Source organism: Schistocerca cancellata, chromosome 3 (genome assembly GCF_023864275.1).
Source record: "Schistocerca cancellata isolate TAMUIC-IGC-003103 chromosome 3, iqSchCanc2.1, whole genome shotgun sequence".
NCBI classification, from domain to species: domain Eukaryota; kingdom Metazoa; phylum Arthropoda; class Insecta; order Orthoptera; family Acrididae; genus Schistocerca; species Schistocerca cancellata.
In genome coordinates, this window is record NC_064628.1 from 778,348,348 (window position 1) to 778,361,526 (window position 13,179).

The window sequence follows — 13,179 nt, forward strand, 5'->3', positions numbered from 1 at the left end:
TAGATAGTGAGATAGAAATCGAGGAGACGGAAGGAAGGGGTGGTTGTGCCTCCAATGATCGCCTGGGTCTTGGAAGGATTGACCTTGAGCAGCCACTGGCTACACCAAGTGGTGAACCGGTCAAGATGGGATTGGAGAAGGGCTGGGAGAGTTGCAGGGTGGGGACGAGGTCAAGGAAGGCCGCGTCATTGGCGTACTGGAGAAGGTGTAAGGGAGGTGAAGGCGGCGGCACGTCCGCCGTGTAAAGAAGGTAGAGAAGGGGGGAGAGGACGGAACCTCGGGGCACACCGACGGAGGGGTAGGAGGCGTAGGAATTCGTGTTATGGATGGTGACATAGGAAGGACGGTGGGAAAGAAAGGAGGCGATCAGACGGACGTAGTTAATGGGAAGGGCGAAGGTTTGGAGCTTGAAGACGAGACCAGAATGCCATACACGGTCGTAGGCACGTTCAATGTCAAGGGAGAGAAAGATGGTGGAGTGACGGGAGTTGAGTTGTTCAGAGAGGAGATGATTGAGGTGAAGGAGAAGGTCACTGGCAGAGAAGGATGGACGAAAGCCACATTGGCTAGCGGGAAGGAGGTGGTGCTGGTGGAGATGCTGATGGATGTGTCGGATGAGGATGGGTTCCAGGACCTTGCTGAAGACTGAGGTAAGGCTAATGGGACAACAGGAAGACACAGCAGATGGCGGTTTGTCAAGTCTGAGGAACATCAGGTTCCGGGAGGTTTTCCACAGGTCGCCTAAACAACGCCAAGAGGATGCAATATATAACATACCTGTTGGTCTGACGATAGAGACAAAAAGGATATTATTGGTGAAGAATCGTCTTAACAAGTGCAGAAATTAGGTACCAGTATAAACTCATCGGACAAAATACTAGTCACCCCGTAAAAAGAGCCTATTGGTCAGTTTGGAATGCTGCAGATGGCATACGGGGTGGAATCCAACATTTTCGGCACTGGTGCTGCCATCTGGAAAGTAGTAGGAGTAGTAGATCTTTGCACCGCTAGGTGGCAGGAGTTGCGTATCTGATAAGTCAGTGTGCGGTGTGGCATTCAGCTGGGAGGACGTGCTGCGTGTCCACGGTGATTTCCGTAATACTCTGTGTGTAGTGTGTGGCGATTTTACGATGGATCAGAAGGCACAGCGCGTTGAAGTGTGTACGGACCGTCGTCACACTGCATCTGATGATCCAACCTTCTTGCCGTGGGTTATAACCGGCGACGAGAGCTGGATTTACGGTTATGACACAGAGACAAAGCCACAATCGTCCCAGTGGAAGAGCCCAGGCTCTCAAAAACTCAAAAAAGCGAGACAGGTGAAGAGCAAAGTGAAGAGCATAATCGTCGTTTTCTTTGCTACCAAGGGAATTGTGCGGAAAGAATTCGTCCCACCCAGCTTAACAGTGGATTCCGCGTACTACTGAGACGTTTTGCGACGGCTCCGTGAAACCGTGCGGCGACGACGGCCCTAACTTAGGCGTCAAGGGAACTGGCTGCTGCATCACGACAACGCGCCCTGTCACGCGTCCTTGCTCGCCATGATCCTTTTGGCAAAAAACAACGTGGCGGTTGTACCCCACCTACCGTACTCGCCAGATTTGGCACCTTGCGACTTCGCGCTATTCCCAAAACTGAAACTCAAGTTGAAAGGCAGTTGTTTCGCCACTCTAGATAGGATTCAAGACGCATCACTGGCGGTGATAAACATCCTCAAAGAACAGGACTTACAGAAAACGTCTGACCAGTGGCAGAAGCGCTGGGAACGGTGTGTACGTGTGGATGGGAACTACTTCGAGGATGATGGTGACCATTACTCCAAAGGTAAGGTTTTCAACAGATAGCAGCAACAGTCCCGAAAATTTTGGATAGCACCTCGTAGAACTGTCATCAGTCGCTCATGTGACCATCACGGCTGACATACGTCATGACAGTGTTCAGCCGTGCCCGTGACAACACCATGTATGAAGTCGCCGATTTGTTGGTTTGTCAGTGTGGACTGTCCAACGTGTCTACGAGGAATGGTGTACCATACGCTACCATGTAACATGGCAAGAGAACGCTCGTAAAGATCGTAAGTGACAGGAGCCAGAGATGAATGCCAAGTCTCGCCAATGACAATCGGTATCAAACTCAATAGAAAATGTTGCTCACAGTGAATGCAACTCCATCTGAACCAGTTTCTATTGCGAATGCAACGGCTTGCAAGATCGTTAGGAGTTAGATACCTCGCATCATTGCTCACAGCAGTACATAGCATTAAGCGTCTTGAGTTGGTCAAACAACAGAAAAATTGGACAGCAGTTGACTGGATGTGTGTCGTGTTGTCAGACAAATCACGATTTTGTCTCGTTTCATGTCATGCGGGGGGTTGAGTGCAGTGGGATGTCTAACCCACAGCATATGGCTACTGATGGTTCTGTGCTTTTAAATTTAAACCATTTTGCAAGATATCTTTGAAGGTTCTTGGAATCAGTTCTGTTTTTTTTTCTTTTTTTTAGTGCACTCAGTAATCATGCAATATTAATTTATTTCAGCAAGAGTATGAGTCAAATTCAGATTGAATCATCCAGATTTACGAGGTGCATTCAAATTCTAAGGCCTCCGATTTTTTTTCTAATTAACTACTCACCCGAAATCAATGAAACTGGCGTTACTTCTCGACGTAATCGCCCTGCAGACGTACACATTTTTCACAACGCTGACGCCATGATTCCATGGCAGCGGCGAAGGCTTCTTTAGGAGTCTGTTTTGACCACTGGAAAATCGCTGAGGCAATAGCAGCACGGCTGGTGAATGTGCGGCCACGGAGAGTGTCTTTCTACATCTACATCTACATCCATACTCCGCAAGCCGCCTGACGGTGTGTGGCGGAGGGTACCTTCAGTACCTCTATCGGTTCTCCCTTCTATTCCAGTCTCGTATTGTTCGTGAAAAGAAGGATTGTCGGTATGCCTCTGTGTGGGCTCTAATCTCTCTGATTTTATCCTCATGGTCTCTTCGCGAGATATACGTAGGAGGGAGCAATATACTGCTTGACTCTTCGGTGAAGGTATGTTCTCGAAACTTTGACAAAAGCCCGTACCGAGCTACTGAGCGTCTCTCCTGCAGAGTCTTCCACTGGAGTTTATCTATCATCTCCGTAACGCTTTCGCGATTACTAAATGATCCTGTAACGAAGCGCGCTGCTCTCCGTTGGATCTTCTCTATGTCTTGTATCAACCCTATCTGGTACGGATCCCACACTGCTGAGCAGTATTCAAGCAGTGGGCGAACAAGCGTACTGTAACCTACTTCCTTTGTTTTCGGATTGCATTTCCTTAGGATTCTTCCAATGAATCTCAGTCTGGCATCTGCTTTACCGACAATCAACATTATATGATCATTCCATTTTAAATCACTCCTAATGCGTACTCCCAGATAATTTATGGTATTAACTGCTTCCAGTTGCTGACCTGCTATTTTGTAGCTAAATGATAAAGGATCTATCTTTCTGTGTATTCGCAGCACATTACACTTGTCTACATTGAGATTCAGTTGCCATTCCCTGCACCATGCGTCAATTCGCTGCAGATCCTCCTGCATTTCAGTACAATTTTCCATTGTTACAACCTCTCGATACACCACAGCATCATCTGCAAAAAGCCTCAGTGAACTTCCGATGTCATCCACCAGGTCATTTATGTATATTGTGAATAGCAACGGTCCTATGACACTCCCCTGCGGCACACCTGAAATCACTCTTACTTCGGAAGACTTCTCTCCATTGAGAATAACATGCTGCGTCCTGTTATCTAGGAACTCCTCAATCCAATCACACAATTGGTCTGATAGTCCATATGCTCTTACTTTGTTCAATAAACGACTGTGGGGAACTGTATCGAACGCCTTGCGGAAGTCAAGAAACACGGCATCTACCTGTGAACCCGTGTCTATGGCCCTCTGAGTCTCGTGGACGAATAGCGCGAGCTGGGTTTCACATGACCGTCTTTTTCTAAACCCATGCTGATTCCTACAGAGTAGATTTCTAGTCTCCAGAAAGGCATTATACTCGAACACAATACGTGTTCCAAAATTCTACAACTGATCGACGTTAGAGATATAGGTCTATAGTTCTGCACATCTGTTCGACGTCCCTTCTTGAAAACGGGGATGACCTGTGCCCTTTTCCAATCCTTTGGAACGCTACGCTCTTCTAGAGACCTACGGTACACCGCTGCAAGAAGGGGGACAAGTTCCTTCGCGTACTCTGTGTAAAATTGAACTGGTATCCCATCAGGTCCAGAGGCCTTTCCTCTTTTGAGCGATTTTAATTGTTTCTCTATCCCTCTGTCGTCTATTTCGATATCTACCATTTTGTCATCTGTGCGACAATCTAGAGAAGGAACTACAGTGCAATCTTCCTCTGTGAAACAACTTTGGAAAAAGACATTTAGTATTTCGGCCTTTAGTCTGTCATCCTCTGTTTCAGTAGCATTTTGGTCACAGAGTGTCTGGACATTTTGTTTTGATCCACCTACCGCTTTGACAAAAGACCAAAATTTCTTAGGATTTTCTGCCAAGTCAGTACATAGAACTTTACTTTCGAATTCATTGAACGCCTCTCGCATAGCTCTCTTCACACTACATTTCGCTTCGCGTAATTTTTGTTTGTCTGCAAGGCTTTGGCTATGTTTATGTTTGCTGTGAAGTTCCCTTTGCTTCCGCAGCAGTTTTCTAACTCGGTTGTTGAACCACGGTGGCTCTTTTCCATCTCTTACGATCTTGCTTGGCACATACTCATCTAACGCATATTGTACGATGGTTTTGAACTTTGTCCACTGATCCTCAACACTATCAGTACTTGAGACAAAACTTTTGTGTTGAGCCAACAGATACTCTGAAATCTGCTTTTTGTCACTTTTTCTAAACAGAAAAATCTTCCTACCCTTTTTAATATTCCTATTTACGGCTGAAATCATCGATGCCGTAACCGCTTTATGATCACTGATTCCCTGTTCTGCGTTAACTTTTTCAAATTGTTCGGGTCTGTTTGTCACCAGAAGGTCTAATATGTTATCGCCACGAGTCGGTTCTCTGTTTAACTGCTCAAGGTAGTTTTCAGATAAAGCACTTAAAAAAATTTCACTGGATTCTTTGTCCCTGCCACCCGTTATGAACGTCTGAGTCTCCCAGTCTATATCCGGCAAATTAAAATCTCCACCCAGAACTATAACATGGTGGGGAAATCTACTCGAAATATTTTCCAAATTATCCTTCAGGTGCTCAGCCACAACAGCTGCTGAGCCAGGGGGCCTATAGAGACATCCAATTACCATGTCTGAGGCTGCTTTAACCGCGACCTTCACCCAAATCATTTCACATTTCGGATCTCCGTCAATTTCCTTCGATACTATTGCACTTCTTACCGCTACAAACACGCCTCCCCCTTCACTGTTCAGCCTGTCTCTGCGGTATACATTCCAATTTCATTGTTGGAATAAGCCAAAAGTCACTAGGAGCCAGGTCAGGTGAGTAGGGAGCATGAGGAATCACTTCAAAGTTGTTATCACGAAGAAACTGTTGCGTAACGTTAGCTCGATGTGTGGGTGCGTTGTCTTGGTGAAACAGCACATGCGCAGCCCTTCCCGGACGTTTTTGTTGCAGTGCAGGAAGGAATTTGTTCTTCAAAACATTTTCGTAGGATGCACCTGTTAGCGTAGTGCCCTTTGGAACGCAATGGGTAAGGATTACGCCCTCGCTGTCCCAGAACATGGACACCATCATTTTTTCAGCACTGGCGGTTACCCGAAAATTTTTTGGTGGCGGTGAATCTGTGTGCTTCCATTGAGCTGACTGGCGCTTTGTTTCTGGATTGAAAAATGGCATCCACGTCTCATCCATTGTCACAACCGACGAAAAGAGAGTCCCATTCATGCTGTCGTTGCGCGTCAACATTGCTTGGCAACATGCCACACGGGCAGCCATGTGGTCGTCCGTCAGCATTCGTGGCACCCACCTGGATGACACTTTTCGCATTTTCAGGTCGTCATGCAGGATTGTGTGCACAGAACCCACAGAAATGCCAACTCTGGAGGCGATCTGTTCAACAGTCATTCGGCGATCCCCCAAAACAATTCTCTCCACTTTCTCGATTATGTCGTCAGACCGGCTTGTGCGAGCCCGAGGTTGTTTCGGTTTGTTGTCACACGATGTTCTGCCTTCATTAAACTGTCGCACCCACGAACGCACTTTCGACACATCCATAACTCCATCACCACATGTCTCCTTCAACTGTCGATGAATTTCAATTGGTTTCACACCACGCAAATTCAGAAAACGAATGATTGCACGCTGTTCAAGTAAGGAAAACGTCGCCATTTTAAGTATTTAAAACAGTTCTCATTCTCGCCGCTGGCGGTAAAATTCCATCTGTCGTACGGTGCTGCCATCTCTGGGACGTATTGACAATGAACGTGGTCTCATTTTAAAACAATGCACATGTTTCCATCTCTTTCCAGTCCGGAGAAAAAAAACGGAGGCCTTAGAACTTGAATGCACCTCGTATATTCTCTGTGGCTTCCCTAAATCTGCTTATGTTAAATAAAGGGATAGTTCATCTAAAAAGGATTCAGCCAATTTCCTTCCACTACGTTCTCCAATCAGATCTTCTGTTTCATCTCTAATAATATTGTTGCGCAGTAGAGTAGTCTGCTTGGGGGAAATTTCAAAGTTCTTCCCTGGCAACGCCATAGGGAGGGAATAGTGGGTCAATAGCCAGGTGGAATGGTGAGAATGGACTGCTGATGGAGTGGCAAACATGGAAACTATTGCAACGCCGTGAATGAACACATGATCTAGTAACGCAGTAAAATGGCATGAAGGCAAAGGTGGACTATCGTCATAACGGTGACTGCACAAAATGTTGTAAGAATGCTTAAGTCAGATGGAGGAGTAACTATTCAGTTTACTGACAGCAGAAAAGAGCATCTGAAAGGCTAAGTTGTAAAAGCCTGAAGCGAACAAGAGAGCTGGCTGAACGGAAAAACCAGGATGAGTGATGTCACCAGCAGGCCACATGGGGTCATCCTGTATAGATACTGCTTCTGTTCTGGTGGAGCTCTACTCATTTTTTTGCTGTTCTGTGGAGAGGGGAGGCCTATATAGGTCGACCGTTTGCTCATCCACTCGTCTTCGATATTCTATGGAGCAGCAGGTTCTGTCTGGAGTGACTTGATCACTGTGCGCAGCAGTGCCAGTTGCTGAGACAAGACTGATGTGGAGCTGTTGCTGTCGCCATCCAGCAGGCCTTCTGGAGGCCAAACCAGCACTGCATGTGAGCAGATCGTCATCTGTCATCACGTGGGCAAGCAACTGCCTCTGCTTACCTCTGTTCCTGTGGAGGACTCTGCTGGTGCCAGTCTCTCTCTCTCCTGATGGGAGACCACAGCACTTCTCTGCACGGCTCGAAATACCACAAGCAGAGCTATTAGATGCCTTCCCTGTGTGCAGGCTATAGCACGGTCTTTGATACCCTGATAATCTTCTCTGGGAAGGTGTTGGCTGCACATCCAGACATGCGTCTGTTGATCTGGGTTCTATAAATCAATGATCTTTCGAACCAAACTGGATTAACTGTAACTGGATAGAGAGACGATTCAAGAAGATCTAAGCGATTCATCGCCGGTTTTCTGGCTCACACGAAAAAGTTCCATTATTGCTCAACAAGTTCCATTGGGAAACACTACAAAGAAAACTCCATACCTAAAGCTGGCGTCCCAAAACTATTTCAGGCACATATTACTGCTGTCCAGATGCATCTCCCGCAATAAAAAAAATTTAGACTTCACAGTATCAAGAGTTCGGTTTTCAAGATTAAGGAGGAGGAAAAGGATAATGATGACGATGTAGACGTAGATCAAACATACCGAATGCCTCGTTGATGAGTGCAAATTTCGAGTAAGGCTCGTTAACGCATGATAATTCACAAAATAAATTTTTCTCGCCATATGACATGTGTAAAGAAAGACAGTTCATATTGACAGGAAGGGAAATCAATGGCCAATGCCCAGTGTACACAGAAAATGAACTGGTTGACACGAATAACTGAGTGGAAAGTAATCGGCTGTTGCCTTGTTCGAAGAATCGCCCAGCAGTGAGTTGCAATAATCTGGAGAAACTAAAGGAAACAATATTAAACCGAAAACTCAGGCGGATATCTGAAACCTCTTGCTCGGGATTACGAGTAAAGTATCTTAACAACTGCTCCTACTTCACTTTTTGGCTTCAGTAAAAGGAAAATTAGCAGAGATATTAGTTTTCGTATGTCTTCGTTCCCTGTGGGGCATCGTATTTGTTGCTAGATCTACTTGTTTTAGAAGTTCAAAGAGGTACATTTTCCAGTTGTGATCCAAACTTGCAAACGATTGTTATAACGGATGTACACTAGGTGGCAAGGAAAGAAAGAGCGTGCAGCCGTACCTGAATTTCGACGTCTTCTTTGTCATGCTTGTTGTAAGCAGTTCTTGGTTTGCTTTTTTGGATGTCCAGGCGTCGCAGTTCGCGGAGAATGCTCTGTAGCTTTCCGATGAGAATCGACGCTTGGTCCTCTAACTCCCTGCAGTGGCTGTAGAATGCGGCGTTTTCCTCATCTTTCACCAGTCTCCATTTCCTTGACATACTGCGGTGAAACAAGTCCACTGACTCTTTGTAAGTGTTACAGACGCACTTCAACACCACTCAGTAATACACTAAACACGTTTCTATTCGACTTTAGTACAGATCAATTTTTTTTTAAATACTTGTAGGAAAAATTGGTCGAATGTTACAAAGTATCGGAGAGTCTGTTTATCCCGGTTCGGGGTTTATAAAATTTGATATTGTCCACATTGTTTCTGTTTGTTTTGAATACTCACAACATTTTATATCTATGTACATGTGTACGTCAACAAACAGGCATTCAAGCACGTGCAGACAATCGTGCACCTATTCTGAAGTTGAGCGCACACGGATCGATAAAAAATACACCTGAAATGACGTGTTTATCGACATAAATGCAGTCGGTCATCTCAAGTAACATTATGGAAGTTTCTTTCAGTGTGTGTCGTCACAATCTGATGTAGATTTCTTTCGTAGGGATACCTGACGTCTTCGCAGGAACATTCTTGCAGCTGGTTCTCATCCTAAAACAAGAAAGAAGTTGGTAATAACAAGAATTCCGTAAGTATTGAAGACAATCGTACGCATCACGTCGGAAGGCGCGCCTGCTCTAGGACTGATTGCTATAAGGAAGCATGGAGGGGATGGGTTTACGTTCCACGTGGCGGCAGAGAAAGATCAAACGCCTTCCACGTTGCCGAACCCTACGAGTTGTTGCCAAGAACAACACTTAATAGAACTACATCGCCACTGGTGCATAGCCACATCGCAGTCTCCTGGAGAACACTTACCGCCATCCAGAGTTATTCACTGCACGGCGTGAAGGTGCAGTCCATCTACCATTGCCAGCCGCAAGTTAGGCGAGGGAGATGCTTAGAACAGCTCAGAAGTGGGTCGCCTTCTGACGTGATGCGCGCTATTACACATACGTAACGGTAACACAAAACATCAAATTACAAAATATTCTACAGTACACAGTTTGTCTACTGTAGAACTATCGGACAGGGCTTGTGAACACACTGTGCGTAGTCGCATGGAAAACCTAAGGAGTGGTACTGAATAATTCTGGGTGGGAGGGAAATTTTGCTGACTGGGGTGTATCCATTGTGTAATTTCATTGAGTTAAATTTTGAGTCGACACCCTATTGTTTATATATGCAAACGACTTTACACTTGACATTCATCACACAAATATGATACTTTTTGCAGCTGACACAAACGTAATAATTAGTCCGAGTTGAAGGACATCAACAGAAGAAAATATCAGTAATGTGTTTCAAAGAATTAATTATTGGTTTTCTACATATGAACTTTCCCTTACTTTCGTACGAAAACAGTAAATTCAGTTCTGTATGACAAACAGAATAACACAGGTAATCAATGTATCATATGAACAGGAAGAAACTTTAATATTGTCTTATCAAATGCTAAGTTCAGTAGTATTACTTTCCTCATAACAGTTAGTTCGGGAAACGAATAAAACAACACATCAACATATTTCTGTTCCACAACCTCTTATGGTGTAATTTTCTGGGGTAAGTTATCATCTAGATTTGGAATGCAAGAAACCGAGCAATGGTGTACAAGCAGATCTAAGAGAAAGGAAAACGTACGGTGGAGTCTCATTTTTTCCTTACAAGAAAGTGATTAAAAAGTTGGCACTACACAGCTGTTTAACAGGGTCTGAACTGGAACTTTTTAATGGTTGCTTAAAAGTCGCATTCGTTTTCCAAGAGACTAAAAATACTCCATATCCACAGACCTAGCCCCCCCTCCCCACCACCATTACAAATTATCGTATGGGCATCCTTAGCCATAGTCATATTGTAACCGCCATTTGATCAGTCTGGCATTTTACATCGTGTTAACTGGAAGTTGATCTATCAGCTCCCTAGTCCTGAACTCGGTAAAGTCGAAAGGCTCTGGCTGACAGTCATTTGTTTTACGTTACACGTTACGTTTTACTTCACACATTACTTAGCCGACAGTACAGTGTGAGGTGACCATTGTTGACTGCTGTGTTAGTGTGTTGTACTTCAGTGTGCTTCGTAGGTTACTGTTTGTCCTTCCTCGCGAAAAGCGTGTGTAACTGTTTGAGTTAATGGTTTTATTAAGCGTTTTCAACACGTAAAATAATTTTAGTTTCTATTACGAACAAAATGAAGTGATTTTTACCTCCTCGTGTGACTTCTGCTTTCAGTGAACCATGAAGCACAGCAGATTAAGGTGCCTGCACTGCAGCAGGCAGGCGGTTTCCCCTTCCCCCCCCCCCCCCCCCCCCCACACACAACCGCATCCCACTTCATAGCTCATGATCCCTCGCCCAGTAGTGGTCTATGTGGAAGCTGGAATTCCTTTTCCCGCTCCTCATAACCAGCTTTGGCAACCGGCCAACTTACAGCTGACACATTGTAACTGCTATTGTGCAATATGTATACTCACCAACGACATTCGTCGGAAGTAATACATCGTTATTTAACAAGGATAGTAAAGTCTTCAACAATAACACTAGAAGAAAAAACTTTTTTTACTTATTACGGAGGCTCGGTGGCTCTGAAGGGAAATCAGGAGGTAGCCACAGAAATATTTTGTAGTTTGCCTAATAACATAAATTGTCCGTCAGGTACAAAGGCAAATTTTGTACCTGAAACCATTTTTTTGGGCAACTCTTTGTATTTCATGGACGAATATTTAATTAAATACTCATATCATATGGAGTATAGTAGAAAAAAGTTTGTTTACTTCGCTGTCAATTTTGAATTTAGAAGTGACGAAGACTGATATATCCATTTTAGCAGATCTAAGCCACGAACACGGAAGCCAGACAAAGTTGCACTTCTAGCAAGAAGAAAGATTTTCATTTTACTAGGATACGTTACATTTAATCGAGGTCACGAAGAAGTACAAATTCTCCTTATTAATCTCTCTTCTACAGGAAGACAAGTAATTGATTAGGAGGGAAATTACTGACATGACATACCAGAAAAAGTGATTTTGGTATACAGGGTGAGTCACCTAAAATTACCGCTGGATATATTTCGTAAACCACATCAAATACTGACGAATCGATTCCACAGACCGAACGTGAGGAGAGGGGCTAGTGTAATTGGTTAATAGAAACCATAAAAAAATGCACGGAAGTATGTTTTTTAACACAAACCTACGATTTTTTTAAATGGAACCCCTTAGTTTTGTTAGCACATCTGAACATATAAACAAATACGTAATCAGTGCCGTTTGTTGCATTGTAAAATGTTAATTACATCCAGAGATATTGTGACCTAATGTTGACGCTTGAGTACCACTCCTCCGCTGTTCGATCGTGTGTATCGGAGAGCACCGAACTACGTAGGGATCCAAAGGGAACGGTGATGGACCTTAGCCACAGAAGAGACTGGAACAGCACATTACGTCCACATGCTAACACCTTTTTATTGGTCTTTTTCACTGACGCACATGTACATTACCATGAGGGGTGAGGTACCCGTACACACGTGGTTTCCGTTTTCAATTACGGAGTGGAATAGAGTGTGTCCCGACATGTCAGACCAATAGATGTTCAATGTGGTGGCCATCATTTGCTGCACACAGAATTGCAATCTCTGGCGTAATGAATGTCGTACACGCCGCAGTACATCTGGTGTAATGTCGCCGCAGGCTGCCACAATACGTTGTTTCATATCCTCTGGGGTTGTAGGCACATCATGGTACACATTCTCCTTTAACTTACCCCACAGAAAGAAGTCCAGAGGTGTAAGATCAGGAGAACGGGCTGGCCAATTTATGCGTCCTCCACGTCCTATGAAACGCCCGTCGAACATCCTGTCAAGGGTCAGCCTAGTGTTAATTGCGGAATGTGCAGGTGCACCATCATGCTGGTACCACATACGTCGACGCGTTTCCAGTGGGACATTTTCGAGCAACGTTGGCAGATCATTCTGTAGAAACGCGATGTATGTTGCAGCTGTTTGGGTCCCTGCAATGAAGTGAGGACCAATGAGGTGGTCGCCAATGATTCCGCACCATACATTTACAGTCCACGGTCGCTGTCGCTCTACCTGTCTGAGCCAGCGAAGATTGTCCACGGACCAGTAATGCATGTTCCGTAGATTCACTGCCCCGTGCTTTGTGAAACCCGCTTCATCGGTAAACAGGTAGAACTGCAACGCATTCTCTGTTAATGCCCATTGACAGAATTGCACTCGATGATTAAAGTCATCACCATGTAATTGCTGATGTAGCGACAGATGAAACGGGTGAAAGCGGTGACGATGCAGTATGCGCATGACACTACTTTGACTCAGTCCACCGGCTCTCGCAATGTCCCGTGTACTCATGTGTGGGTTCATGGCAACAGCAGCTAACACAGCAACTGCACCCGCTTCTCCTGTGACGGGCCTGTTACGGACCCGTTTGCGTGCTACGACCATACCTGTTGCATACAGTTGGCGGTAGATGTTTTGCAATGTGCGGCACGTTGGATGCTCTCTGTCCGGGTACCGTTCTGCATACACGCTGCAGGCTTCAGCTGCATTTCGTCGA

At 44.9% G+C, this 13,179-nt stretch overlaps 1 protein-coding gene across 1 annotated transcript in view; it reads right to left on the reverse strand.

Moving 5' to 3' along the window:
• The window catches only part of LOC126177058 (uncharacterized), a 266,522-nt gene that overhangs the window by 164,910 nt on the left and 88,433 nt on the right, over positions 1-13,179 (reverse strand). Inside the window, exon 2 of the mRNA XM_049924295.1 lies at positions 8,461-9,161. Within this exon, the coding sequence (XP_049780252.1) occupies positions 8,461-8,658 (198 nt within the window). The 5' untranslated portion in view covers positions 8,659-9,161. The remainder of the gene's footprint in view (positions 1-8,460; positions 9,162-13,179) is intronic.